Source organism: Epinephelus fuscoguttatus, linkage group LG12 (genome assembly GCF_011397635.1).
Source record: "Epinephelus fuscoguttatus linkage group LG12, E.fuscoguttatus.final_Chr_v1".
In the NCBI taxonomy this organism is placed as follows: domain Eukaryota; kingdom Metazoa; phylum Chordata; class Actinopteri; order Perciformes; family Serranidae; genus Epinephelus; species Epinephelus fuscoguttatus.
This window is the reverse complement of record NC_064763.1, coordinates 10,929,513-10,955,258: the sequence shown is the minus strand read 5'-3', so window position 1 is coordinate 10,955,258 and position 25,746 is coordinate 10,929,513. Positions and strand designations below refer to the sequence as shown.

The 25,746-nt window shown below is 39.8% G+C and overlaps 2 protein-coding genes across 4 annotated transcripts; both read right to left on the bottom strand.

Annotated features, from left to right (window-relative positions):
* Window positions 1–7,428: 7,428 nt before the first annotated feature.
* Window positions 7,429–13,179, bottom strand: gja2 (gap junction protein, alpha 2). The gene is made up of 2 exons (XM_049592831.1): window positions 12,980–13,179; window positions 7,429–10,526 (listed from the first exon to the last, which is right to left on the bottom strand). Exon 2 carries the CDS (start codon window positions 10,472–10,474, stop codon window positions 9,416–9,418), a length of 1,059 nt encoding a protein of 352 aa, XP_049448788.1. The 5' UTR covers window positions 10,475–10,526; window positions 12,980–13,179; the 3' UTR covers window positions 7,429–9,415.
* A 2,913-nt stretch (window positions 13,180–16,092) lies between these two features.
* Window positions 16,093–21,943, bottom strand: gjb1a (gap junction protein beta 1a). Of its 3 annotated transcripts, none has more exons than XM_049592980.1 (2): window positions 21,748–21,943; window positions 16,093–18,851 (listed from the first exon to the last, which is right to left on the bottom strand). In XM_049592980.1, the coding sequence occupies exon 2, from the start codon at window positions 18,835–18,837 to the stop codon at window positions 18,121–18,123; it is 717 nt and encodes a 238-aa protein (XP_049448937.1). In that variant the 5' UTR covers window positions 18,838–18,851; window positions 21,748–21,943; the 3' UTR covers window positions 16,093–18,120. The 3 variants fall into 3 exon arrangements, with proteins under 3 accessions (XP_049448937.1, XP_049448936.1, XP_049448938.1); XM_049592979.1 differs by lacking the exon at window positions 21,748–21,943 and adding an exon at window positions 21,096–21,162; XM_049592981.1 differs by lacking the exon at window positions 21,748–21,943 and adding an exon at window positions 19,569–19,596.
* Between the last annotated feature and the right edge of the window lie 3,803 nt (window positions 21,944–25,746).

The following is a 25,746-nucleotide window of genomic DNA, read 5'->3' as shown; positions in this document are numbered from 1 at the left end:
ATGGGAGCATACAGGCCCATGGTAAATCATCATTAACAGTGACTTGTCCTAAAGCGTGCACTCTGTCTGTCTGATTTATGAGCAGCAGTGTGATGCGGTGACGGATGGTCTCTGTGTATCACTCATACTATTCTGGCTCAGAGATTTGGTTGCATATGGTTGTGGCCCAGAGTTCACAACCTTCACCCTTGTCACCTGTTCAGTTTTCAGCCTCGTCCCGTCAAGAGTGACCAGGCAGCTCTGGAAGTTTGACAGCTTTTGTCTCGGTTCATAATATTAATGAATGTCAATGGAAAACATTTCTCCTAAGTTCTCACAGACCAGCCTGACCTGACCAGTCTGCCACCATTTTTTTTATCAGGATTGATTCAGTTGTACATACCAACAGCTGGTTGATCCAGAATGTAAAAATCATATTGTAACTTCAAAATGTTGCTGGCACTTTTAAATTTAAAACTTCTCAGGCAGCCTTTTAAAGTAATGGAAAATCAAATTGAAAAACTAAGGTTAGTTTTTATAAGAAACAAAGCTTCACCACACACAGCTAACAAGTACTTACACTATTTGACTGAATGAATGAAACTTTTGCTGTTGTTAATCTTGCTGCAGGGTAGAGAACAGATGATCCACTGCACTATGCACAACAAGCTTCCTGTCTTTATTTAGGCTGAATTGAAAAGAAACTTTTGGTCACCTACCCCCATTACATACACAATGCTCCTACAAGTGTGCGTGAGAGCTATTTATAGCAAGTGAGGAAGTCTTTGAAGCAGAGCTCTCACCAGTGTATGATGGTATGTGTTTTGGAAATGAGTCCATCCACATCGCTCTCTGCCTGAGCGTGTCTGCTGCAGCTGCTGGAAACCAAGCAGTTAAGATGGCAGCTTCAGGGAGAAAATAGCATGGCTGCATTGATACACTGGGCAAATCGAATCATAGCAGTGATTGCACGACACAGTTTCACTAATCACACAAGCCCTCTCTTTATTACAGTACATTGCCTTTGACTTTCCAAGTTGTTTGAGCAGCTTTATTTAACATGATCTCAAATCCATCTTTTCTACTGATATAAAGGAAAACCACCAAACTGAGCCATGCAATACAAGACTTGTTCTCAACTGGCCCTCAAGTAATTCTTCCCATCTAATCAGATTGAGTATGTCAGTTGTTAACAGGAGGCTCTTGTTGACAAATCACTAGCTATTCTAGAGATGTACTGATCAAGTTTTTCCTCTGTGTCTGATCCTGATACGGTTCTTTGTGTGTCTACCAATAAAAAGTCTGAACTATTACTTTGTATCTGACGTTCAAAAAATAACAGCTGCAGCCTTTTTTATGTAGCAAACCCCTAATCTTTCACAAGCAACTTGATTCAAATACTGTACTTAGGTCCGGATTCTGAGATTATCTGCACAAGGCAGTAGTAGCTTAGTAGCCAGTTCACCTCCTGGACACTGCCAAAGTGCCCTTCAGCAAAGCTCCAAACCTTTAAAGGATAACTTCGGCATTTTTCAACCTGGACAATATTTCCCCCCGTAAATTGATAAAAGAGACTGATGTGAAAAACAGTTGTTCCAGTACTAAGGGAGCAGGTAGCAGCTGGCAGCCACACAGCAGGCTGTAATAGGAGCACACAGGGCAATTAAACATTGTCACTGTATGTCCATTAAAAGTGGTTATTTTTGCCACAGACTGGCTCAGATTGTTATTGTAAGTGTCTGAAGGGTGTCTTTACCTTTCACCTGATCCAGTCTGTTATTGCCTCCTTAAGCAGAAGTCTCGTTCTGAAATATCATGAGATATCACGAGATGTCACATGTTGCAGGAGAACAGTGGAAACGTGTGTGTGATCTAGAGAGAGTATAATATCTAAAAATATAGGGCAGCACAGTGGTGTGGTGGTTAGCACTGTCGCCTCACAGCAAGAGGGTTCCTGGTTCAGTCCCAGGAGGGAGACCCTCTGCGCGGAGTTTGCATGCTCTCCCCGGGTACTCCGGCTTCCTCCCACAGTCCAAAGACATGCAGGTTGATACTAAATTGTCCATAGGTGTGAAAGCCCAGTGTCAGCTGGGATAGGCTCCAGCTCCCTGTGACCCTCAAGAGGATAAGCGGTTACAAAAATGGATGATTATTTACCAGATTTCAGTCATGTGGGTGAGACTTTTTAATATGACTACCACCTGTATTTATGTGAGCCAGAGTATACGCATGAAGAGTGGATGAGGAGACAGAGAGAAGCAAAGAAGGCAGCACAGGGTGACCGGGGCTCTACAGAATGTGAAGCAGGGAAACGGTGGAGTTACTGTGACCCTCTGCCCACAGAGGAAAAATTCTTATGTTGTGTATGTAAGAGTGGTTCATGTTTCCACATTTCCGAGCTGTGTCGGCAAAATGAGGAGCTACACTTCAAGACTATCTTTGTCAGATATGGACAAGCTAAAGTTTTGGCTAGTTGTGCTACAAATGGATCCTAACAGACTAAAGAAAACTACTGTTCCAAGAGTGGATTTACCTGCTGCAGACGAGTGGAGGCAGGTTAATGTTAACGTTATTATGTTTACATTGCATAATGTTGTGCAGGAAAGCATGGTGGGATAACAGCAAAAACAATTAATAAACGAATAGGAGGTGCAAAATATCAACTGATTCAGTACTGAGTATAACAAATCAATATAGACTGATTACTCATTTTCATCAGCTGACATTCATAATAATAAGTGACTAGTCCATATCCATTGGTAGCTTTGTCACCTTCTACCTATGCCAATCCTCAATGCCTTTGTGCAGTTTCACATAGATTGACCACGTCAGTGAGTAGAAAAACGTGGGACAGACAGAATGACTGACAGACAGAGTTTTCATCATTATATAGTAAGATATCATGTAAAAGCTACTATACTAGATGTTTATCTGATAGTGCTGTAGCAAAATTTAAGGAAATGATTCCAATAACATTAAATTTAATACCATGTTCCACTGTAACAGAGATTTCCGGGGCTGACTTTAAACTCTCCCAAATTTATTATCTTGTTGATACTGCTTCAGGCTCGCTGCGAACAACTCTCAACTCTGTAGTACCTCTTAAAAAGAAGTTAACGAAACAAAGAAGGTTAGCTCTGTGATACAACTCCCAAACCTGAAAATTAAACAAATATTGCGAAAATTTGAAAGGAATTGCTGTTTAACCAAGCTGGAAGAGTCTTGTTAAGTCTGGGAAGACAGTCTTAAAACGTATAGGAGGGCCCTCCGCAATGCCAGAGCAAACTATTAATCAACATTAATAGAAGAGAATAAGGACAACCCCAAGTTTCTTTTCAGCACATTAGCTCTACTGTGCTCTATTGAGCCTTGTATTCCTTTAGCCCTCAGCAGTAATGATTTTATGAGCTTTTTAAATGACAAATTTTTAACTCTTAGAGGCAAAAGTCATGACCTCTTGTCCTCACACAGTACCAGTCTGCCTTCAAACACAGCTATAAGACCTGATATATATTCAGATTGCTTTTCTCCGATTTTCTTCAACAACTGACCTCAATGATTTCTTCATCTAAATCATCAATGTGTCTCTTAGACCCCATCCCAACTAGGGTACTTAAAGAGGTTTTGCTTTTAGTTAGCACTTGTGTACATAGGCATAGTTTTAGGTATGGACGCTATGGACATGTCCATACCAAAGCCACAGAAACACAAATTGTCCCCACCAAAAATAATGCTGAGTGAAAACTGTAGCCTCCTCCCTCCCTCGCTTGGAGTCAATACTTGACCAGCGTGCCTGTCAGTGTCTTGAGACAGGAGCTCTGCAGTTCAGAGTCAATGCACAATCCAGCGAGGATTGAAGTTGAAGTTACTGAAAATAGGGAATAAAATGTTGAACGTCTATATTTTTCTGTACAGAGTTGTTTCAATGCTAATAGTTTAGTTTGCAGCTAGTCAGAGAGCTAGCACTAGCTACTGTAGCTAGCTATTAGCTGATAGGTCTCGTAACGTTTTCACTCGTCCATGAATTGCGTCTGGTAGACGTCTGGTTTGTTTAAGCAATTCAATTGATGTTTGTGACTGCAGAATAACTAGTCCAACGTAATTATGTTCATATTACATAGGCTACACAGAATAGGCTGTAGGCTACACGGAAAAGAGTGTTTCTGTCTGCAAGTAGTTTGATATTGTCAATCATTTCCCTTTTATGATAGGTGGTGAGTGGATAATATTATAAAACATAGAGCCACCTACAGCTGTTATACTGTTACATATCATCTGTAGGCCAAATGCATCAGTTCAGGAAGCTGATTAAAGAAACAGTCATCAAGATCACCTGATCTGTAGCTCAAAACAGTATGCACGCAAATTAGTCCTGAAAATTTTTTCAGGTGCCTACCAAAGCTCAAATCAAACCTACGCCCCTGCTTCTGTATTAGACATGATCAGTATGTCTTTATTAGCAGGCTATGTACCACAGTCTTTTAAGGTAGCTGTAATTAAACCTCTTCTAAAAAAAGCCCACCCTGGATCCAGAGGTGTTAGCCAACTATAGACTCATGTCTAATCTTCCCTTTATGTCAAAGATCCTTGAGAAAGTAGTCGCAGACCAGCTATGTGACGATAATAATTTATCTGAGAAATCTCAGTCAGGATTTAGATTTCCGCTCTTCATGCGTACACTCTATCATAAATAAATATGATGGAATTCAAAGGCCTGAGCCACATTGTCAAAGTCTGGTAATGCTGACGTTGCCCCATCATTCTGATATCTTCCAACATCTTATCTGGCGAAAGCATAGACTGTATGAAAATAATCGATGTAGCGAAAGTTTGTGGACTCTTATTTTAAAGCATTGAGTTTGGGCATCTTGGATTTTTAAAGCCAGAAGTGACCATATTCGGACGAGAGGGTGCTGTAGAGGAGCGAGTGGTGGATTGGACTCATAGATTGTGATGATGTCTTCCAGACAGCCTGACACTCAAAGCTCCCCCGCTGTCCATAACTTTAAGCCTAATAAAACTTAAGCAGGAGAGTTATAAATTCACTGCCCATACAACATACATTGTAATGAACTGAGAAAATTAGCTATAGAGACCAAAATTATTTTTTGTACCAGGCTGTAAATGTTCATTTTTGCTGCAAAGCTGGGCATTTTAACATGGAGGTCAATGGGGAGTAACTTGCTTTCGGAGCCAGCGTCAAGTGGCCTTCTGAGGAACTGCAATTTTTTGGCACTTCTGTGTTTCCACTCACTTCATTTTTCAGCCCAGGGGGTTGCCGCTTGGTCAAAGTGACAATTAGCTCATCCTTACAATGAGAAGCATGCCACCTGAATGTTTAGTACACTGAGCTTTGCTAATGAGAGAAAAGAGATAACAGCTTAGCATTGAAATCACATTAGAAACCACTGTCACTCGCATTGATGTGCCCTAATAAGGTTTCTTCTTTCTTCTCGGATATGCAGTGGGATGCTTGCACTGTGGCTGCTGTAAAGGGGAACAGTGCTGTAACAATAGCAGGCTGAAGTGGACAAAAACTGTAGCATACAGTGAAGAAAGGTCAAATTCTGACTGGCTTTATTACAGCATCTCATTATATCCTCTGTCAGAGTGTATGTAAGTCTGTCTTCGCTTTGTTCTCTGCTAGATTGTCTTGTCCTTCTTGTGAGCTTTCCAGTGTTCTTCCTAGTGTATCTTCAGGGATGGTTTTTGCTATGGGCAATGTGGGCGACCGCCCAGGGCGCAATCTATATGAGGGGGCAAGAGTGCCGTCCAAAACCCCCCCCCAAAAAACAAACAAAACTCGCCAGTTTTCTAGACTACCGCTCATTTCCACGTCAAGTTAGTGGTGTGGGCGCTGGGGCAGGAGTTGAACGGGGTCACAGACAGGAATTCGGCAGAGGCTCATAGTGCTCTGCGGCGCAAGATAACGGCTTACCGGCGACAGAGAAGTCCGACTCCAGGTCCAATAATTTCCTCTTTCGTTGGTGTCATGACTGCCCAGTAGTACCTAGACAACTGAGCCGTGGTGGCACACAGGTATGTGGTGTGTCAGAGGAGAAACGCGCCGTTCACATTTCTCTCTTTGTCTCTTTGTGGCAGGTAACAGCCTACAAACCTCACCGCACTTTAGGGACTGTTCTTTGGGGGGGAGGGTGGCTGGTTGATTTTTATTTTGTTTTTTTATTTTATTTTGATCCCCCCTATGTGCGCCAAGGGATGGTTCGCCCAGGGCGTAAAACTAGCCAGGACTGCCTCTGTGTATATTCCACGTGAGACTGACCTTTTTGTATTTAGACTAGTGAGTTTTTGCCTGTTGATATGGATACCTCATGTACTCAGACTGTGTTAAAAACCCTGAACTTTGGATTTCGTCTCAGTCTGCGTTTCTGAGTCCACCATTGTGTCTGATACATTTTTTCATGTTGACATCAATTCATGTGACATTATCTTTTGAATAAACTCATGGCACTTATCCTTACTCAGAGTTTTTCAATTAGGTGGAGCTTTAAAAACAACAACTGTGTATAGGCCTAGTTAATAAATCTCAACTCCCCTCTGGCGACTCTGAAAACTGTTATAAACTTGTGTAGTTAACAGTTTGCAGTCAAAGTCATGGAGTAAGTCAATCTTTTCCTGTCTGATATGTGTAGAACTGACTCAGAGGTTTTTATTTATTTATTTAGCGAATGCAAATTTCTTAAGCCGAGCAGTAGCCTCTTGATCTATATTGTGGAGGGAGACTAGACCTCCTTTTAAGGGCAGGCTTCAATAATATGCTCCATGGTTTGCTCCTCTCCACAAGCACACACTGGGCTCAAGCTGCTCCCCCATCTGTGAAGGCTGACCAAGCAGGGACCTTGACCAGTCCTAAATCTGTTCAAGGTGCACCATTGTCTCCTTGGGAGGTTGGTGCCAGAGACTGGTTGAGTCGAGTCTGACACTGCTTGTTTGGGGTGTCTTTGGATTCCCATTCAGTCACCCAGACAGACAGGGAATCAAAGTCAGTGGATGGGGGGTCCTTCCAAATTGGACGTCTAGATCAGAGACGAGCAGGTGGTGGGTTGAAGATGTCGGCATGGATTGGTAAATGGGGGAGTCTTTCATTCGGAGGTGAATGGAGACCACTGTTTTTCAAGTCTACATCCACTTAAATTTTAAATTAGATTTAAATTTACTTAAAAACATTCATGATGAAGTGACAGTACAAACCAAACTGTACTGACGAAAACATTTGATGTCCAAATACTTGAAACACATTAAATTCACATTTAATGAATTAACACTGATACAAACTGAAACATTAGTCATCTTGAGACAGATTTATTTGAATGCTATAATTGTCTAGTTCTGTGGGATGGGTAATACTTTGGTTCCCAGTTTTATTACATAATATCGTCACCAACTTGCCTCCAACAAAGGTATGTTGCGGAAAAGCTGCATGTCAGTAGCAAAAGAAATACCAGCAGAGTATATCTGTGACATTTTTAAGACAGACGAGAAAAAAATGGATGTTTTTTATTCCTTGGTGATCAAAAGAGATCTGATATCTGACTTAAAACATGAATACTGACAGGACACTCCTTTGCTGCACATCGGTTTAATCAAATTACACAGACATAAAGAAGTAGGTAACAACTGAATGTGTGTATATGTCAACATATCTTCTTTTTGCAGAAAATCTAAATAACCATGCAATATTGCCCCAAATTTGATTGATAAAGCAAAAGTTTATTGGAAAAACTTGTCCATCTTGGGGTGGAGTAATGTGTCATGTGTTACGCATGCTCCACATGCAGTAACATGGCAATCAAATCCAAACATTTCCCATATTCAAACTGTCCAGCTTACATCTTTTTCATGCATCTCACAGTTTAAGTAAGTAAACTGCTTGTAAACAAAGACATTCTCAACTTATTTGCATCTTTATCGCCCATAATATGAAAGTTCATCAATGTCAACATTTTTTGAGTGGGTGCAAAGCAGATCTGAACATTAATTAATCTGCAAGATTGTTGATTTGATACCATGAGAGGAATTATCACATCATGATTTGAGTGAAAAATGTAGCTTCCTTTACTTATTATTTTTAAAGTTATAGAACATGCAGGTTCAATATGTGATGGTTGGATTACACTTATTGAGAAAAAACAGCAGGATGGAGACAGATAACTTTCTTAAACAGCATTTTACTATTCTCCACACTTCATCAGCTTCACAACAACACCTTCTAGTTTCTGACTTACATATGAATAAACTAACCAATCAGATGCTTGGAGGACTTTGACTGATGTAAATGTAAAGGAAACCACAGAGGTAGATTTAGCAAATTATTGTTACTATTTTAAAGTCACTGATGAAGTACGTAAACACGTAAACATGTAAATAATTAACTGTGTAATCATAACTCATCATTAACTCAAATATACAAATTAAGTTCACTTCCCACAGACTCATAGTTAGAGCAGGGAAAATGCATTCGAGTGTCACCATATATAAAGACGTATCTCACAACTGGAAAAATGGTCTATTCATAAAGCTGGGCTGTCTGTGCAGTAGAAAAATGCAAAATCTTTTGAAACTGGTGCTACGTGACCAGAGAAAACAGAGGGGAAAGGGTTGTGTTATTTGCTTTTGCTCAAGATGTAGAAAGCCTACAACTACCAGAATGCACTGCGCCGCACTGGACCAGTAAATGCTCCCCCTGGTGGGTGACATAATGCAAGCTTGGACTTTTTTTCCCACAGGAAACAATATGGCAGGTGGCTAGCTACAAACAATCTGGTATTAGAGTTAAACATTAAGCTAAAACATGTTTCTGAAAACATTTGCATTAAGAAATAGGCAATGACGTAACAGAGGCCTGGTTTATATTTGATCAGCGCTGCCTAGTTTTACAGTTTGATGAAAGTTTGGTCTGAATTTGAGAAAGATACTCTTTGTGTCTATAATGGTGGGCATATGACGATGCAGAAGTATAATCTGTAGTTTGAGCAACAGGCTGGATGAAATGAAAGCTGTCATCCAGTGGATTTTTGTTGGGAGAGGGTCAGGGAGATCTGGGTACTGGTAAGATGGAGGGAAGTTTGCCGCAGTTTGTATACAAATACTACCTCCATTGCTATGAGACAAAGCTGGTTGAAAATCAGTAAAGTATCCCTTTACCAAGCCCTTTGAGCAACATCATGCTACTGGTTCCAACACTTTTGTTTCTGAGAAAATATGACCATAACACCCATTTATTGGTATGTCCTTTAAAAGCCTGTTTGTGGCCTCTCACATGTTCACATATCTGTCTCTGTGCACTTTCAATTCCTGCACAGTGATCTCAGCCATCATCTGTTTTGTGGTCACTAAATAGTTTTGTCCCTCATAGTCCTCCATACTGATGCAAACATTTTCACAGGCTAATGAGTGTTGAAAACACAGAAAGTCCCTAGATCTTCAGGTCATCTAGCCTGCTCTTGTTATTGCTGTGCTTGCTTGACTGACTGTTTCTACGCTGATTTTCAATGGGCAACTCAGAGACAGGGCTGGAGATTTTCCTCTCCTTTACATCATCTCCATCTGCTTTACCTTTTCTCTCTACAGCCATATTATCTCTGTTCTGCTTGTAAACCACTTTGCTGTTGTAGGGGCTGAAGGCAGAGTTTGGCTCTGCCATGCTGTACTTTGTGTCTGTGGGGAAAGGTTCCGGCACTGCAGGATGACCAGCAAAGTAGTTATAGTTTGGGACATAGGGCATGACCGGCTCAGTTAGGGCCTTGGCATCCTTTGATCGTCTGTAACGAAGGCCCTGGTGGCACTTTTTGAAGCCTAGATGGTACATTTCCACCAGGTTAAGCAGAAGGGAGACGGAGGCCACAGCCAGCATGAAGAGGATGAAGATCGTCTTCTCGGTGGGTCGAGAGATGTAGCAGTTCACCACATTAGGGCAAGGCCAGCGATCGCAGGTGTACATCGGCTTGAGCTCAAAACCATAAAGGAAGTACTGAGCCACAATAAAGGCCACTTCAAACAAGGTTTTGAAAATAATGTTGAACACGTAGGTTCGCAGCAGTGCGCCTTTCAAACGTACATGGCCCTGGTTGTCTTTAATTGGGGCCTTCTTAGCTTTGGTGACAACTAACTGCTGGTGCTTTTCATTTTGGATGGCAATGTCCTTCTCTTTCTGTTTCTCCTTTTCCTCCATGCGGACCAGATGAAGGATGTGACCCAGGTAAATAAGAGTTGGCGTGGAGACAAAGATGATCTGCATCACCCAGAAGCGGATGTGAGAAATTGGGAAGGTCTTGTCATAGCAGACGTTCTGACAACCGGGCTGCTTGGTGTCACATGTAAAGCCGGACTGCTCATCGCCCCACACCTTCTCTGCGGCAGCTCCCAGCACCAGGATGCGGAAGATGAACAGCACTGTCAGCCAGACTTTGCCCACAACGGTGGAGTGTTCCTGGGCACTCTCCAACAGCTTCCCCAACAAGTTCCAGTCCCCCATACTGGCTCACAAATATAGACTCAGTTTTATCGACAAACACCAGGAGAGACACCTGTAAGGAGAGGGATTGTTTTTTACTTGGATGAATAAACACACAGTGATGTGGCAGACCCTGGCCTAGCAGCAGGCTTGGTACACTATGTCCTAAACACATCAGGCCCTTCCTTTTTATATGGTCTGACTGTGAAACTATGGTTGTGAAAATGGTTTTCTGTCTTGTGTCTTTTCTAACTTAGTGAACCTTCCAAAAATAGCAACAATGGATTTTTGGGCCACTTGGGGGCAGTGAAAAAAGGTTGTGAAGACAAAGCTTTTTAAATTAATACTTGTCTACTTGATTTGTGAAATTGTTAGCAAACATTCAAACAGTTAGCAACATTAACATTAATTTGGAGTTGTGCTTCTGTCTGCCTGGTTTGAATAATAGTCTAATATTCACTCTCATTCTACACTCTGTTTTTGGTCTCCACCAACTTGATCCCGTACCTGATCCCAGTTCCCCCTCTTGTCCCTACCACTTAGCCCTTACCCTTCCTTGTTGAGCGTATACAGTACATCTAGATGTAAGCTGTCCTGATTCTTGTTGGGAAAGAAGGGAAGGGCCAAGTGTTAGGGTCACAGCACAGTTCATACCAAGTGCTATGAGAAATCATTGGCAATGTAGCTGTGCGAGCAACAAAAGAAGACCACAAAAGTTTATTTGTATTTATCGTAGTATAATGACGTTTCAATGTATTACGGTTCTTTTCTTTATAACAAGCATAACAAAAGTGATCGCTAGAATGCCGACGTCTCAGTGGTGAACTAGCTAACATTACATTTTAACTGCTGATTTCTGCACGGCATTTCGCATTCCCCTGCGTTTGTTGACATCTGATGCCTGAAATGTAACCAATGTCCAGTAGCAAAGTTGCTGCATTTGCTACCGCTCCACTATTTTCAGTGCAGACAGGCAGCTAATGTTGCCTGCAGAGCACCTCTAGTTGCCTGGTAATGAAGCAGTGATCTTATTTATCTGTTGACATGTTTGATCGATTAATAATGTGAAACTTATGTTGTGAACGAATTGCAAGTCTCCTGACAGCTGCAACAGGCTGTCTGTAGCCCATGAGAGAAATCATCGCAGAACATGGCATATTTGCAATGTCTGGCAACACACATCGCATCTGTTTAGGTAAACGCCAGCATATCGATGATGTATGAGGGGAAGATTTCAACCACTACCCTTGTAACTCTATGTCCAAGGGCAAGGTGGCACACGAAAATGAGGGGTGGGGGTCTTAGTGGCTAACCATATTCACTGTATTCTCTTCAGCTATTTGCTAACAATGGTTTGGCTCTGGGAAAAGTAGGTTTTTAAAGCTTTTTTGTCGTTACTCCTAACAGTTGCCTGCTGTATCTGATATACTGACAGAGGTAATAAATGAACCTAAACAGTAAAGTTGAGGGCTGTAAAACCAAAACTATGAGTGGAACGAGATGAAATCTTCACAGAGTTGAGAGAAACTGCAAGGTGAATGACCCCTTTCACATTTGATCCATTGTTATTAAAACACATATTGATTCTAGCAGCTTTAAAGAGAAATTTAGAGGCAATGGGTCACAACAGGAGCCAAATAAACCTGACAACAAATACAGTGGCTGGTATATTGATGCATGCGCAACAGCTGTGTCACACACTTAAATGTGGGGACCATGGCGTACATGTACATCTCTAAATTCAGTCAAGTGCGTTAATGGTTTGTCTGATTCATCTTTAAAACATCTTTAACTGACATTCTACATATTCACATTATAGTCACATTCAATCCAATAAGCATGTAAGGACAAACAGTTTAGTTGCTGTGCAAATACATCCCTTTTATGCTTATCATTATAAATATGGTATTTGTTTTTGATGTGCCACCCCACAACCAAAGACTACTGTACTAGGGAAAACCCAGAACAGGCTTACTAATAGAAACACTGATTTATTATGAATTCACTGTTTGTACTTCCAAAGGTTGTGTCCTATTCAGTGTATGGTGATAAAAAGGACCAGGACACAGCTGACTGTGTGTGAGAGAAAGCCCTGGAGCAGGCTGGGGAGACTCTTAGATCTTGTGACACAGTACCCAACAGTGCTCCCCAAGTCCAGAATTAGGTTTCTAGCTTAGATTTCAGGGCCTATTGGTTACAACATAGCCAAACTTTAATTTAAAAATAGTTGTACTTGTCCTTTAGAAATAGGGATCAGTGATCAGACATAAACAGACTGCGAATCTGAACACCTGTTGGAAATACATAAAGACTGTCAGCCAGGAAATAAAGGATCACTTAAAAGATTAACACTTATCTCACAGTAGTAAATGCTGTAAATAATACTGAGCCTGGATTTCATTCATAAATACTTAGACATAGATATACGCTCTATACTGATACTGTAAATGGCCAAATTAACTTTAGCAATCTGATTTGTTTTTTGATTATTAAGTGAGACATTAAAAACAATTACTTTGGACATACCTGCTAATGTTCATCTCCTACAGCAGTGCAGCTCAACAGTCTGTTGGTGACTGAGCCTCTTCAGTTCACAGAGAGGCCATGTTCTCTTGAACCACGGAGGAAACTGCAGCGCCAAGATAAACTTCTGTCAGATAGTTTTTACTGGAGACTCTATGATCCCGCCTGCTACCCTCCCACTCTGACCTGATCAATGCCTACTGTTCAACAAGCCACCACAATTAAGCCCCTGTCTGGTCTCTGTGCGAGCACAGATGAAAACATTCCCACTTGTAGAAAAGCATCAAACCCCTCGCTTAAGAGGTGTTCCTGTTCAGCTGAGTGGCAGCTCAAGAGTCCAGTGGGGATGCAGGTAGTCTTACATGTCAGTGTGATCTAAATATAATTCACGTTGATGGGAGTGGCTTTGTTGTCACTCTCATGGTGACCCTTGACTGTGTGGAGGAGCGTCAGACACTGTAGAGCCTTCCCTGAGTGCTGCAGTGAACATAACTGCATGTTGAGTGACTGATAGGCTTTGAGCACGGTGGTCATATGTACAGAGAAAGATCTACAGACTTGATCCTGTTTAGACTGTGTCATCTGGAAGTTCTTTATTCTTTGTGTCAACTAAAAGGTTAGCGAAACCCCTCATTTGCAGCATCATGTTGCTGTGTTGTAGACCATATAACAGTTATGGGAAATAGGACTCCAGTTAACAGTTATTTTATTTGTTGATTATCCTTCCTATTGTTTTTATTGATTAATCCTTTTGTCAAGTAAAATGTAAAAAAAATAGTGAAACATGCCCTGTGTGATTTCTTCAAGCCAAAGGTGATGCCTTCACATGGTTTGTTATATATGAACAACTGTCAAAAAATCATTTTATTATCATGCACGACTAAGAAAAGTGTCAAATCCTCATATTTAAAAAACATTAAAACAGAAAATGTTTGACTTTTTTGCTGAAAAATAGTTGCCAATTCATGTTCTGCTGATTGACTAATCCATTAATTGACTGATTGTTGCAGGGTGGTAGGCTCTAGTGGAAAGTAACATTTACATCAAGTAAAGTAACAAGTACATTTACTCATGTGTTGTACTCAGAGATATACTTTGGACAACTTTCAAACCAGGTCTGGCCTGCTTGTCTGCTGGTTATCAATGACATAAAATAACACATTTTAGGTAGTGCGCAGAGTTAACAGCGAGGCAGCTCAAGGGGAAGCCAAACACTGTTCATCTGCGCACACTCCCCACAACACAGTGACACAGACCTGGTTGAAAATCAGCAAAGTATACCTTTAAGTACAATATTGACTTCTTCTTGTTTATATTTGAATTTTACTATATTTCAGGGGAAAATATTTCATTTGTTTGGCAGCTGTTGTCACTTGTCTGATATAAATCTTTATCCAAACTCATGATCAACTTTAAAATATGTAACAGTGTTACAGACAGCACTGTCAAAGTCCTTAAATGGCGACTGTGGCGGTTCAATCCCCGGCTCCCTGGGAAGATACTAAACACCACTGGCACCATTAACACCCACCCCCACCCCCCACCCCTACAAACAAACACACACACACACACACACACACACACACACATAATCGACACAGAGCACGCTAGTTTTTTTGCATGTTTTTAGAGCTATTTTTATTGCTTTGTTTATTGTGATGGAAAAGCCATTTGGTAATGAAAATAACAATGTCAGTATTATATCACTGAAAACTTTTCTTGGAAAATGTGCTAATATTAAACAAGATGACTACTGATTGATAAAAAAGCCAAGCAGTGTGGTAGCTAACTTTACCAACACAATAACTGACTGTTTTACCATAAAAAAGATTATTATCATAACCTTTATTTAAACAGGGAAGGCCATTGAGAGCAATCTCTCTTTTACAAGGATGCCCTGATTACAGTACATACCAAAAAAAAGCAAACAAAAGTTAAAGTACACATCAACAAGTTATAAAACAATAGAAGAATCCAAAGGTTACAATATGAAAGGACATCAGCATAGGAATCAATTCACAGAAAACACATGCAGTCACACTGCTCTAGGTGGGCCAAAAGGGATTTAAATTGGTTAAAAGAGATTAGCTTATCTTATTTTACAAGCTTCTGCAGATTGTTCCACTTGTGTGGTGCACAGAATTTAAGAGCTTGTTTCCAGGTCTCAGTATTAACATCATGATTTTCTAGAACCATTAGAATCTTCACAACCAAAATAATTTTCTTATCTATTCATTTCAACAAACTAACACTAACACTAATCACACACAGGAATAACAGATTGGAAGAATTTGTTTTCAGTACTGCGCTGCCAATATGCTTCTCGTCAATCTGAACTCTATAGATGGTGTGTGTCGACGAGTTCCATAAAAAGAGAAGTGTCCTCATGCTCATTCATGGCAGGTCCAGCTGTCCTGGGGTCAACCATTGTCACCCATGCACTGACCCCTTACATGGCCGAGCTATTGATAACCCAAAACTGTGCACTCTGGCCTTCAGAAGGAGAGCTTAATCAGCCTGAGATGCTTCCTCACAGGTGACAACATGGCTCGGAGGATCTCTCGTCTGAAGATGGTGACAGCGCCACTGTAAATGTGTAATTATTTTTCATTCATGTGTCTTTTTTTTCTCTCCCAGTCACAGTGCCGACAGCTGAGGAGAGTCACAGAAAGTGGCACCGCTGTGACTGCAGCTTCATTTCCTCTCGTAGATAACTGCTGCTCTCTGCTGATTTCAGATATTACATGAACTGTTTCCACTTAGTCTGGAAATCCCATCAAAATACGCCAGAACAATTTCAGCCTATTATATGTTGGAACACTTCCATTGGAATCAAATTGGACAATTTAACAAGTCAAAGCCATTTCACATGAGTCATTTCAGAAAGTAGAATCATTTTTCTCTGAACCTGTAAATTATATTTTAGATTTGGTGAGAAAACCTAGTAAGAATAACACAATTACACAATCTCTGTTTGATTTTATCCTACTGTGTATGGACAATATATAAACATCCAGCTTCAAAATGAATGCATTTAAATAACACGTTTAGCAATCACTAGTACTTTTCAGAAAAAATAGTTTGAAATTCAAGTTTTTTTTTATGTTGTGAGTAATTGCTTTGTTTATATCTGACTGTCTACTATCTGTATTAAACAAACACCATCATTTTACATGTTTTCCATGTATTAGTAAAACATCTTGCTTATAACAGCTGAAGAAAAGCCATGAATCCCCGGGTCAATTAGGTTCAGTTCACGGCGATTTTGGCAAAAGCATGACAGTTGTGTTCATATTTGATGTAAATAGTATAATATTATGAATTAAAACGCCCAAGTATAGTATTTTCAGCACACTTCTCCAACACACTTTGATGATTTGAAATAGCGGGCATCACATTTCAGTATTTAAAGCTGGGGTAGGCAGTTGAATTTTGGTGCCACTGGGCAAAAATCCCATGATAAATTTTCAACATGTTGTAATTTAAATGGAGTGAGAGAAAACTAGACTTTTGCACCTCCCCCTGGCTCCATTTACAGGCTTTAGTGCTAACCCAGGATTGGAGACATTTTTGGCTAATCACTGATCATCTCAGAGAGAGAATGTTCCTATTGGCTGTTCTACAAATGTAAATGAGCGTACATGTCTCTTCAATGGTGGAGAATCCTGTAGAAAAAGCTAATATTCCAGCACTGACAGCAACTGCCTTCAACGAAAAGTAAAAAAAAAAAGGAAGATTTATCCAAAAGAGAGTCTAAAAGAGAATCTGTCAATAAACAAAACAAAACAAATGTCAATATTGGCGAAATGTTTCAGAGATGTTGATAAAAATGTTGCTAAAATGTTAGCCTTCTGCTAACGGGAGCTAACGGCTCACAGCTGTGGCTTCCAAGTAGAACCTCAAACTACAGTGTGTCCTTCGTCTCACTCCCTGCTGCTACAGACCACCTCACCAGGAGGAGAGCAGCTCCGGGGACGGACCCCTAATCAGCAGCTGCAGCAGCAGCACAAATCCAGCCAACACAAACCCCAGCTCTGGGAGACTGAGCAGTCTGACTCCACACTGAATCATATAACAGGTTAGACTTCACGCTGCTGCTGACCACCAGGGGGTTTGCGCTGGATGAAACTGAGCCACTATAGCCACTGACCAAAGTTCCATCTACGGAGCTGCTGCCAGCTCTCCTCCTGGGAAAGCAGTGCACAGCAAGTAACCCCCCATGTTAAAATGCCCAACTTTACAGAAGAAATAAACATGTTTACAGCCTGGTACAAAAATGGCTTGGCTTTCTATACAGTAAGCTTATTTTGCCTCCAATGACAACTGTACAGGAGTGACTTCTATAGAACTCACCTCTTTACATTTTATCAAGGCTCAAAATTACTCATATTTAAGGGCAGGGCCACTTGAGTGACAGGCTGTCTGTGAGGTGTCATCACAGTCTGTAAGTCAGATCCACCCCTCGCTCCTCTACAGCGCCAACCTCTCATCCAAATATGGTCACTTCTGGCTCCAAAAATCCAAGATGGTAACAGCTAAGATGCCAAAGTTGAGGCTCAGCAATGGGAGTCCACAAACCCATGGGTGACGTCACAGTAGCTACGGCCATTATTTTATAAAGTCTATGGGTCTGATATACAGAGAGAGAGCAGGGCAAGGAGGGGCTGAGCAGATCAGATGTGTGCAACTACACAATGACACAAGATGGGGAATGGGGAAACTCTGGGTTTCAGTGTGATGCATGTAAATTTGCCTTTTATCTGGTGGGAGGCTTTTCCAGATTTCTGTCTACCCCAGCTTTAATATTTTCATAGCAGAACCAAGAATCTTCATCAAAATCAAAGTTCACTTTTTTGAGCATCAAAGTCCATGAGAATGAGAGCCTTTATACAATTTGATTTAATTGATGTTAATTTGGCCTGTCATCAAGGTATATTATGTCTGTATACAGTTTCAAGGCAGATTATGTTGATGACTGTAGTTCCTGTGGGAATTCTTTGACATCAGTTTGACATCACCATGTCAAATTATAATGTACAGTATATTGTGTGCACTTTACTCCCATGTTAGATTAATGGCTATCTCCTGGGTCTAAGGTCACATATATGTCCCTTTGTGCAGGTACATAATCTGTTTTGTTAGTATTAGCAGAGCTTTTGTTGGATCCAAGCCCCCAAAGTCGAGTCTCCAGCAGTGTGCAAATGCTTACTGCAGGCCTTCCCCGCCAAGAAGACCACCTCTGCAATGTTGAGCAGAATACAAACCCCTGACGCAGCCAACATGAACACGGTAAAGACAGTCTTCTCTGTGGGCCTCGACACGAAGCAGTCCACTGTGTTGGGACAGGGATACGAGTCACACTTCACCAGCCGGATCATCTTGTAACCAGGGTAGATCATATAAAACACATACATAAAGGTGACCTCGAAAACAATACGGAACAACAGGCTGATGACATACGTCCACCAGAGAGCCCCTGAGATTTTCATCTTCTGGGTTTTAATCTGCTCCAGGTCTTTGGGGTTGGACCGCCCTGACAGTTTGTAGAGCCTCTTGTCGACATGGCGGCGGTGGGCCACATGCATGGCTACCAGCAGGGCAGGGGTGGAGACCAGGATGAGCTGGAGTGCCCACAGGCGGATATGGGAGATGGGGAAGAAGTGGTCGTAGCAGACACTGTTGCAACCCGGCTGCTGGGTGTTGCAGGTGAAGCCAGACTTCTCATCGCCCCACACGCTCTCCGCTGCAACCACCAGAACCAGGATACGGAAAATGAACAGGACAGAGAGCCAGATGCGTCCGATGCCTGTGGAGTGTCTGTTCACACCACTGATGACAGCATAAAACGATGCCCAGTTCATCTTTGGTTCCGGGTCTGTTGGAGGAAACATCAAAGGATCAACAGCTGGAAGTATGTTGTGCTGAATATTGTTTGCTTTCTGTCTTTTTTTAAAGATTTTCCAGTACAAAAAGACCACAATGCAACACAAGGAAAAACAAATCAATATTTAGTCATTGTGTAATAGGACACAGAATAAACTAAACAAATATCCTGGGCACATTAAAGTATAAACAGAAAAAAATCACACAAACCAATAAACAAAAAGAAAAGTACAAATAAATGAAACATGAATGCAACATTTTCACAGTAAAAATAGGAGTACTGTGTCTCTCTTTGTATAAATTACAAAAATGAAACTGAACTTCCTGTAGTAACTATCAGGCCTTGCGATTAGAGATTCAAAAGAGGTAATGTCGTAGACTAACATCAAGTTTTCAGCAAAATCTGCCATGTCTAACTCTTCCCCTGGTGGAGAACTATGCGTGAAGCGCTGATAAAGCCATTGCAAGTTCAAAAGACGAAAGAAGATCCAAATTCTCATTAAAATAGAAATAGAAAACAAATAAAGATTCTTACTTATTCACTTCTCGTATCAACATATATGTGTGTATTTCTAAGTGTAGTATGAGATATGTCTTGATAAAGTTTTTAAAAGGCATTGCAGAGGTATAAATAATATAAATAAATTTCCTTTGCTTTCTCTGTGCAAACAAATATAAACACTAAGGAACTAAAATCAACTTAACTAACTTTATTCAACACAGTTGAGGCAGTTAAGTGATAGCTCTGCAGTTGTGGTATGTCAGGTCTTGGAATAAAATCTCAGGTCCTCTTTGTCCAAGTCCGAGACGAGACCGAGACCTTTAAAAGGTGCTCCTAAAAGAGACCAATCTGGAGTACTAGAATACAAGCAGTGGTTTATGCAACCATTCACCAGTACTCATTTACAAAAGAATGTTTCCACACTAAATGAATCAAACACTACACTTCCAACCATTAGCAGCTACCATGTTTTATATCTTGACATGTATTTACTTTAACAACCTCTTCCCAAATATACCATTACCACACAGAGTATTTGTCACATTTTTATAAAAGATTGAGACTGACTTTGCACTCGTGGACAAAGTAAGCTCGCTCTTGCTTCCACTTTAAACAGTACAACCTTTATGCAGCTCCTTATTAGTAGATATGTTGAAGATATTGTTTGGTTTGCTTTATACAAATCACTAACTATTATTCTCTTAATAAGGTGACATAAATGTGGCGCCAAATTGATCGTAGCAGTTACTGTGATATTTGAATGGAGAAAACATTTTTTAACACGCTGTTCAAATAATTAGAGTTACTCTCATTTTAATTGCAGAGAAAAAAAAACACTTGCTCATATCTTAAAATGAAGTAGTGCTGTAGTTTGGCTTATTCCTTTTGCTTATATTTGTACTTCTATTGATATTCTAAGTACGCTCAAAGCAGGTCTCATGGTCACATCAGATAACAGTTAAAATAGACAGTATTATGGTTAAAAGATGATTAATGAATTAGTAGATCTACAAAAAAATAACCAGCCACATTTTTTGAGCCACTTTGCAAGCAAAAATACCAAACATTAGAGTTTCAGCTTATAAACGTGAGGATGTGCTGCTTCTCTTTTCTTATGTGATAAACTTTGGGGTTAAGATCTCTTCAAATCACGGGCAAACAAGCGATTTGAAGAGATCGTCTTAGCTTTGAGAATTTTTAAAAAATATTTTATCATTTAAGTGATAAGCAGAATAATTAAGCAAAAAATTGGTACATCAATCGATAATAAAAGCAGTCAGTACAGCCTCACAGGGAAGAGGTCGCAGGTTCAATTCCCAAGAGCATCTGTCCTGTCCAGCGATGACCAGAAATTCATCAGACTGAAAGATTATTAAAGAAACTACAAATATCTTGTTTGGTAGCAAAATTAAATTTGCAACTTTAGTCTGAGTGCAAATCAAGTACTTACATAATAGTTAACAAAATACCAAGACACTAGTACACTCTAAAGTGAACATAGCTTAGAGCACTTTGGATCCTGGAATAAAAATTAATCATACTTTCAATTTTCTACTTTCTACTTATTTCTTCAGTGAATTATAATTATATGTATATTTTTCAAGATGAGAATTTATTTCAGGCTTAAAAACCCTCCATAATGTTTTTATTTTCCTCTGTGCTGATCATTATTGGTTGTCCTGAGTCCCTAACGTGCTTGAATTTCCAGTCTAGTGTAAATGTCAGAGTTGTTACCCGGCTCAGCAGGAGGTGTAAGAGGCATAGGAGGCAGCGTAGAGGACAATGTTGACCCGCTGGTTTGGCATGGATGTGAATCCAGAGAAGAAGGAAGCCTCTCTGCCCCCCTCTGCAGTTGGCAGGCCACTTAAGAGTGCAACACTGAAGTCTGGCACCATGCGTCATGTGACATGCTTTCACCAGTAGCTATGGTGTAGCATGCAAAGTGGGCATCTGCACCCTATGTACCGGTGTCTGTAGTACTTTCTAATTCTTGGCAGGGAAACAATTTGTGGTCCAGTAGTATTTTTAAGGAGGGATTCTTCTAGTTTTAAACCTCTGATGATTTAGAGAATCTGAACAGTCTACTTAGACCGTACTTTGTGACTAGCAGTATAGCTATACATAAACGTGACTCGGGGACTGCAACAGAGTCTGTTTTGTTTGAGTGACACTATAAGAAAGGCAACATTTTTGCGGTCACAGTTTTATCTGTAACTTTCACCTATAAGCAACAATTTCCCTAACGCTTCAGAGTCAAATTAAGACCTAACAGTAAAGCATAAAGTACCCGTAAACACAGATATAACCATCTGAACACACTGAGAACAAACTGTCTTGTCCTCATCTACATGACCTGATAACAGAGTGAGAAAAGAAGCAGACTTACCTTCAGCTGTGCTTCAGATTAAAGCTCATCCAGAAACATTTACGTTGACATTAGCAGATTTTTTTTTTCAATCTGTGACTGTGAATAAGAGTATCAGAGCACCATGACTTTGCATTGCTAATGATTTCTCTCACACTAGCCACTGCCCTGCACTGGAGAGGTCATATGCTTCTGTGCGCAATATTTGCATACAATAGCCCCATTTACAGAGACCAAACAAATGGCTTCAGAGCTCAGATCAAACGTTTTAATTTCTGCCCATCTGAGGAATCTGTGTGGGGACCGCAGTCTGTCCTCTCGTCCACATTGTGCTGTGTTCTGCAGGGGAAGTGGAGGGAGTTTTTGACGCACTGTGGAGTAAAACATAAAGGTCTAAAACAATGAATGACCCATACGATCTTTAGATAAGAGAACAAGAGGTTATTATCATAATAATCATCTAGTTTATCTCCACAGCCTTTATGTCCACATTGTTGCTGCCCGCCTATCAAACCACTAACTCAAACCACTTACTCTGTAATGGATGGGACCACTGTTTGACGTATTTCTGTGGAATTAAGTGCACTTTTTTTAGACTGAATAATCTCTTTGGTTTACTGTTTTTAGTGGTGAGGTGTTCAATTATTTCTACATAATGACTATATGTTTTAAGATTAAAATCTACATATGTATTGAAGCATTTCCACAAATCCACACACACATTTTTAAAATTACTTTTTGTTTATTTTCACCTTTTAAAGGTTCCCTCATAGTACATTTTGTGCTCCTTTGCATTAAGTTCTGATTTCCATTCTAATTTTTTTTTTAATCACCCCTGATCCATAGGAACCGTTATGTTCCAGTCCAGTTTAGGGAAAAACTTTGCAGACACTACAGAAAGGAAACGTGATACATTACTCCTTTCACCAGGCACTTTTTCGAAAGAGCTCAGGGGAGCACTGCTGCAGCTGCTCTGTCTGGCTGTGTTGGTTGAAACTGACTGTCGAAACAAGTACTGGGATTTGAACCTGCAGTGTATTTATCAGATGACAGATGTGCTACCAAAAAACTGAAGGGGTTCAGGTGTACTACAGCGCTCAGCCAGCATCCATGTCAGTTCACTGCACATATGAATACCTTGTACGTAGTACTATAAACTAATGTTTCACAACAGTTGAAGACCCATCTTTTCATAATGGCCTTTGTCCCAGCCTAAATTGTCTAGTGCATGTTCCCTGGTATGTTTCTGTTTAAAGCCACAGTGGCCTGTGTTTGCTCGATGTCTTACTTTCTTTTGTTGCTTTGTTTAATTTGTTATATTGCCTTTGTTTTTATTGATTGCATGTTTTACTGTTTGATTGCCTGATTTTATTTTGTGAATAATTTCATTTATGTAAAAGGTGCAATATCAAATAAATTTTGTTATTTCATTATAATCATCTCAACTAAAGCACGGCCGCAATCACAGCATTTGCCTCAGTCAGCCTCGGCAGCAGCTTTAAGAATTGATTATGATTATGCTCCACTGTATCCATTGGATTTCCAAGGAGAGTAAAGATCTCAGTAGAAATAATAAAGCTCCATGCTGTTGTAAAATGCACACGTTTTCTTTTTGGAGTGTAAAACAAGCTTCAGATGAATAAAATAGGTCTGGAGACTGTTGAGAGCAGACTGTAACCTGAAGGTGTTCGAGAGAACTGACAGCATATGAGTTGGACATGATGAACTTTGCAATGTTGATTTTAAAAATATATATTAAATATGTACAGAGTAAATAGTAGGGAGCCTAATTTTGATCCTTGTGGGACACCTTATCAAGCATGCAGACTTGATTTGAAGCTATTGGCAACAAGAGTCTGAACTCTGAAAGATGTGATCTGAAGTCTGAGAAGCAATCCACAATTCATATATATATTATTATGTTCATATATTATTATTATTCCAGCACATCAAACAATCAATTACAGCAACCTGCTTGTTTAAGTATACGCTATTATGTTCAACAGTTGTCATTTATACTGATTAAAGAGATGTTGTTTGACTAACAGTTTGAATGTTCTTTTGCTGTTTGTTTGTGTGATGTGCCTGGGAAACAAGTTCCACTCATACATGCCTCTGTACACAACAGTTCTTTTACCCAAATTAGATTTCACAGTTGGCAATGCAAAATATCCGCCAGCCGCATGTCTAGTGATATATTCATGGTTATCAGCGCTGTAGCATAGCTCTTGGTATAATACATGAGGAGTCTTTGTTATGGTCACATTTCTAATGAATAATAATAATGAATAAATTAATCTGTCACTAACCATTAACCAGCCAAGATTCATATGCATTTTAATGACACTTGACATCAAATTACAACCAAGAACAATGCATGCAGCTCTGTTTTGTATTTTTTGTAGTTTTGCAATCATATCTGCAGTTGCATTTGCCCAAACTGCGGGGCAATAATCAAGATTTGATATAATTAAGGTTTGAATTACTAGTCTAGTTGATTTTGGAGTTAGGCGTGCCCTGTGTCTTCGTATTATAGAAATACCATGTCCCATTTTATTAACTATCTTATTTATATGTGTTTTCCATGATAATTTTTCATCAATGACTATTCCCAGCAGCTTGGTCTCCTGCACCTGCTTGATACTGCCCTGTTTTATTTTAAGATTTAACTGTGGGTTATTCCTGATGTTGAAATTTGAGCCTAATATCAGGCAGTTAATTTTTGATACATTCAAAACTAATATATTACAATTTATCCAATCTTCAACTGTTTTTAACTACTTGATTAAAACTGTATTTAGCTCACTGGCTGTAAATGCAGAGGCATATATGGTCAAATCATCAGCGTACATTCCTAAAGTGGCTCTGTTCAAAATTTGTGGCAGATCATTTGTAAAAATAGTAAATAGTAATGGACCCAAGCAACTACCCTGTGGCACCCCATATGTCACAGCTCGTACATCAGAAAAGCAACCGTTGTAGAAAACTGTTTGCATCCTGTCTATAAAATAGCTTTTAATCCATGTCAAGGATAACAAATCAAACCCATAACATTCTAGTTTTTTCAGCAATATGTTGTGGTCAACTATGTCAAAGGCTGCTGAGAAATCCAGCATAACAGCATCAACCATGTTTTTCTTATCAATTTCTCTGAGCCAGTCATCCGTCATTTGAGCTAAAGCTGTGGCAGTGCCCCTCTCTATATGCATGCTGAAAATCTGTTATTAGATTATTGCCTAACATGTAACTCATAGTTTGTTCGTATATAATACTTTCCATACATTTACATAATACTGGCAGTAAACTTATTGGACGACTATTTGCACCCGAAAATGGCTCTTTCCTGTTTTTAGGCAGTGGCAGTATTTTGGCTGTTTTCCATTTTTGTGGACATAGACCACTGTCGAAGCTGGTGTTTATAATGTAGCAGACCGAAGGTGCAACTAACTCTGCAACTGATTTCAAAATTTTGCTGTCTAGATTATCAATACCGGGTGGTTTGTTTTTGCAAGTTCTTATAATATCTTCAACCTTTTTTATACATACATTATCAAAACTAAATATACAATCTTTAGTCGTCATAATACTATCTTTTATTAATAGGCCAGATATATGATTATTACTGTTAATAGATAATAAGATAATAAGATAATTTTAATACATAATATGTATTAAAATAGTTTGCTATATCATTTGGCTTCGTTAAGAAGTTGCCATCTACTTCCAAGAATGATGGTGTATCCAAAGTGTTTCTACCCAGTAGGTCATTTAGTGTTTTCCAAACTTTTTTGCCATCATTATTAATGTTATTAATTCTGTTTTCATAATATAATTTCTTTTTAAGTCTATTTAATTTAGTAACATGGTTTCTTAATTTACGATATATGATCCAGTCGTCTCTATAACCTGTAGTCATTGCGGTTTTCTTCGATTGATCTCTTTGTGTCATGTATTCTTTAGTCTCATTGTCTAGCCAGGGTGTCTGAATATTCTTGACTGTGAACTTTTTGAGAGGCGCAT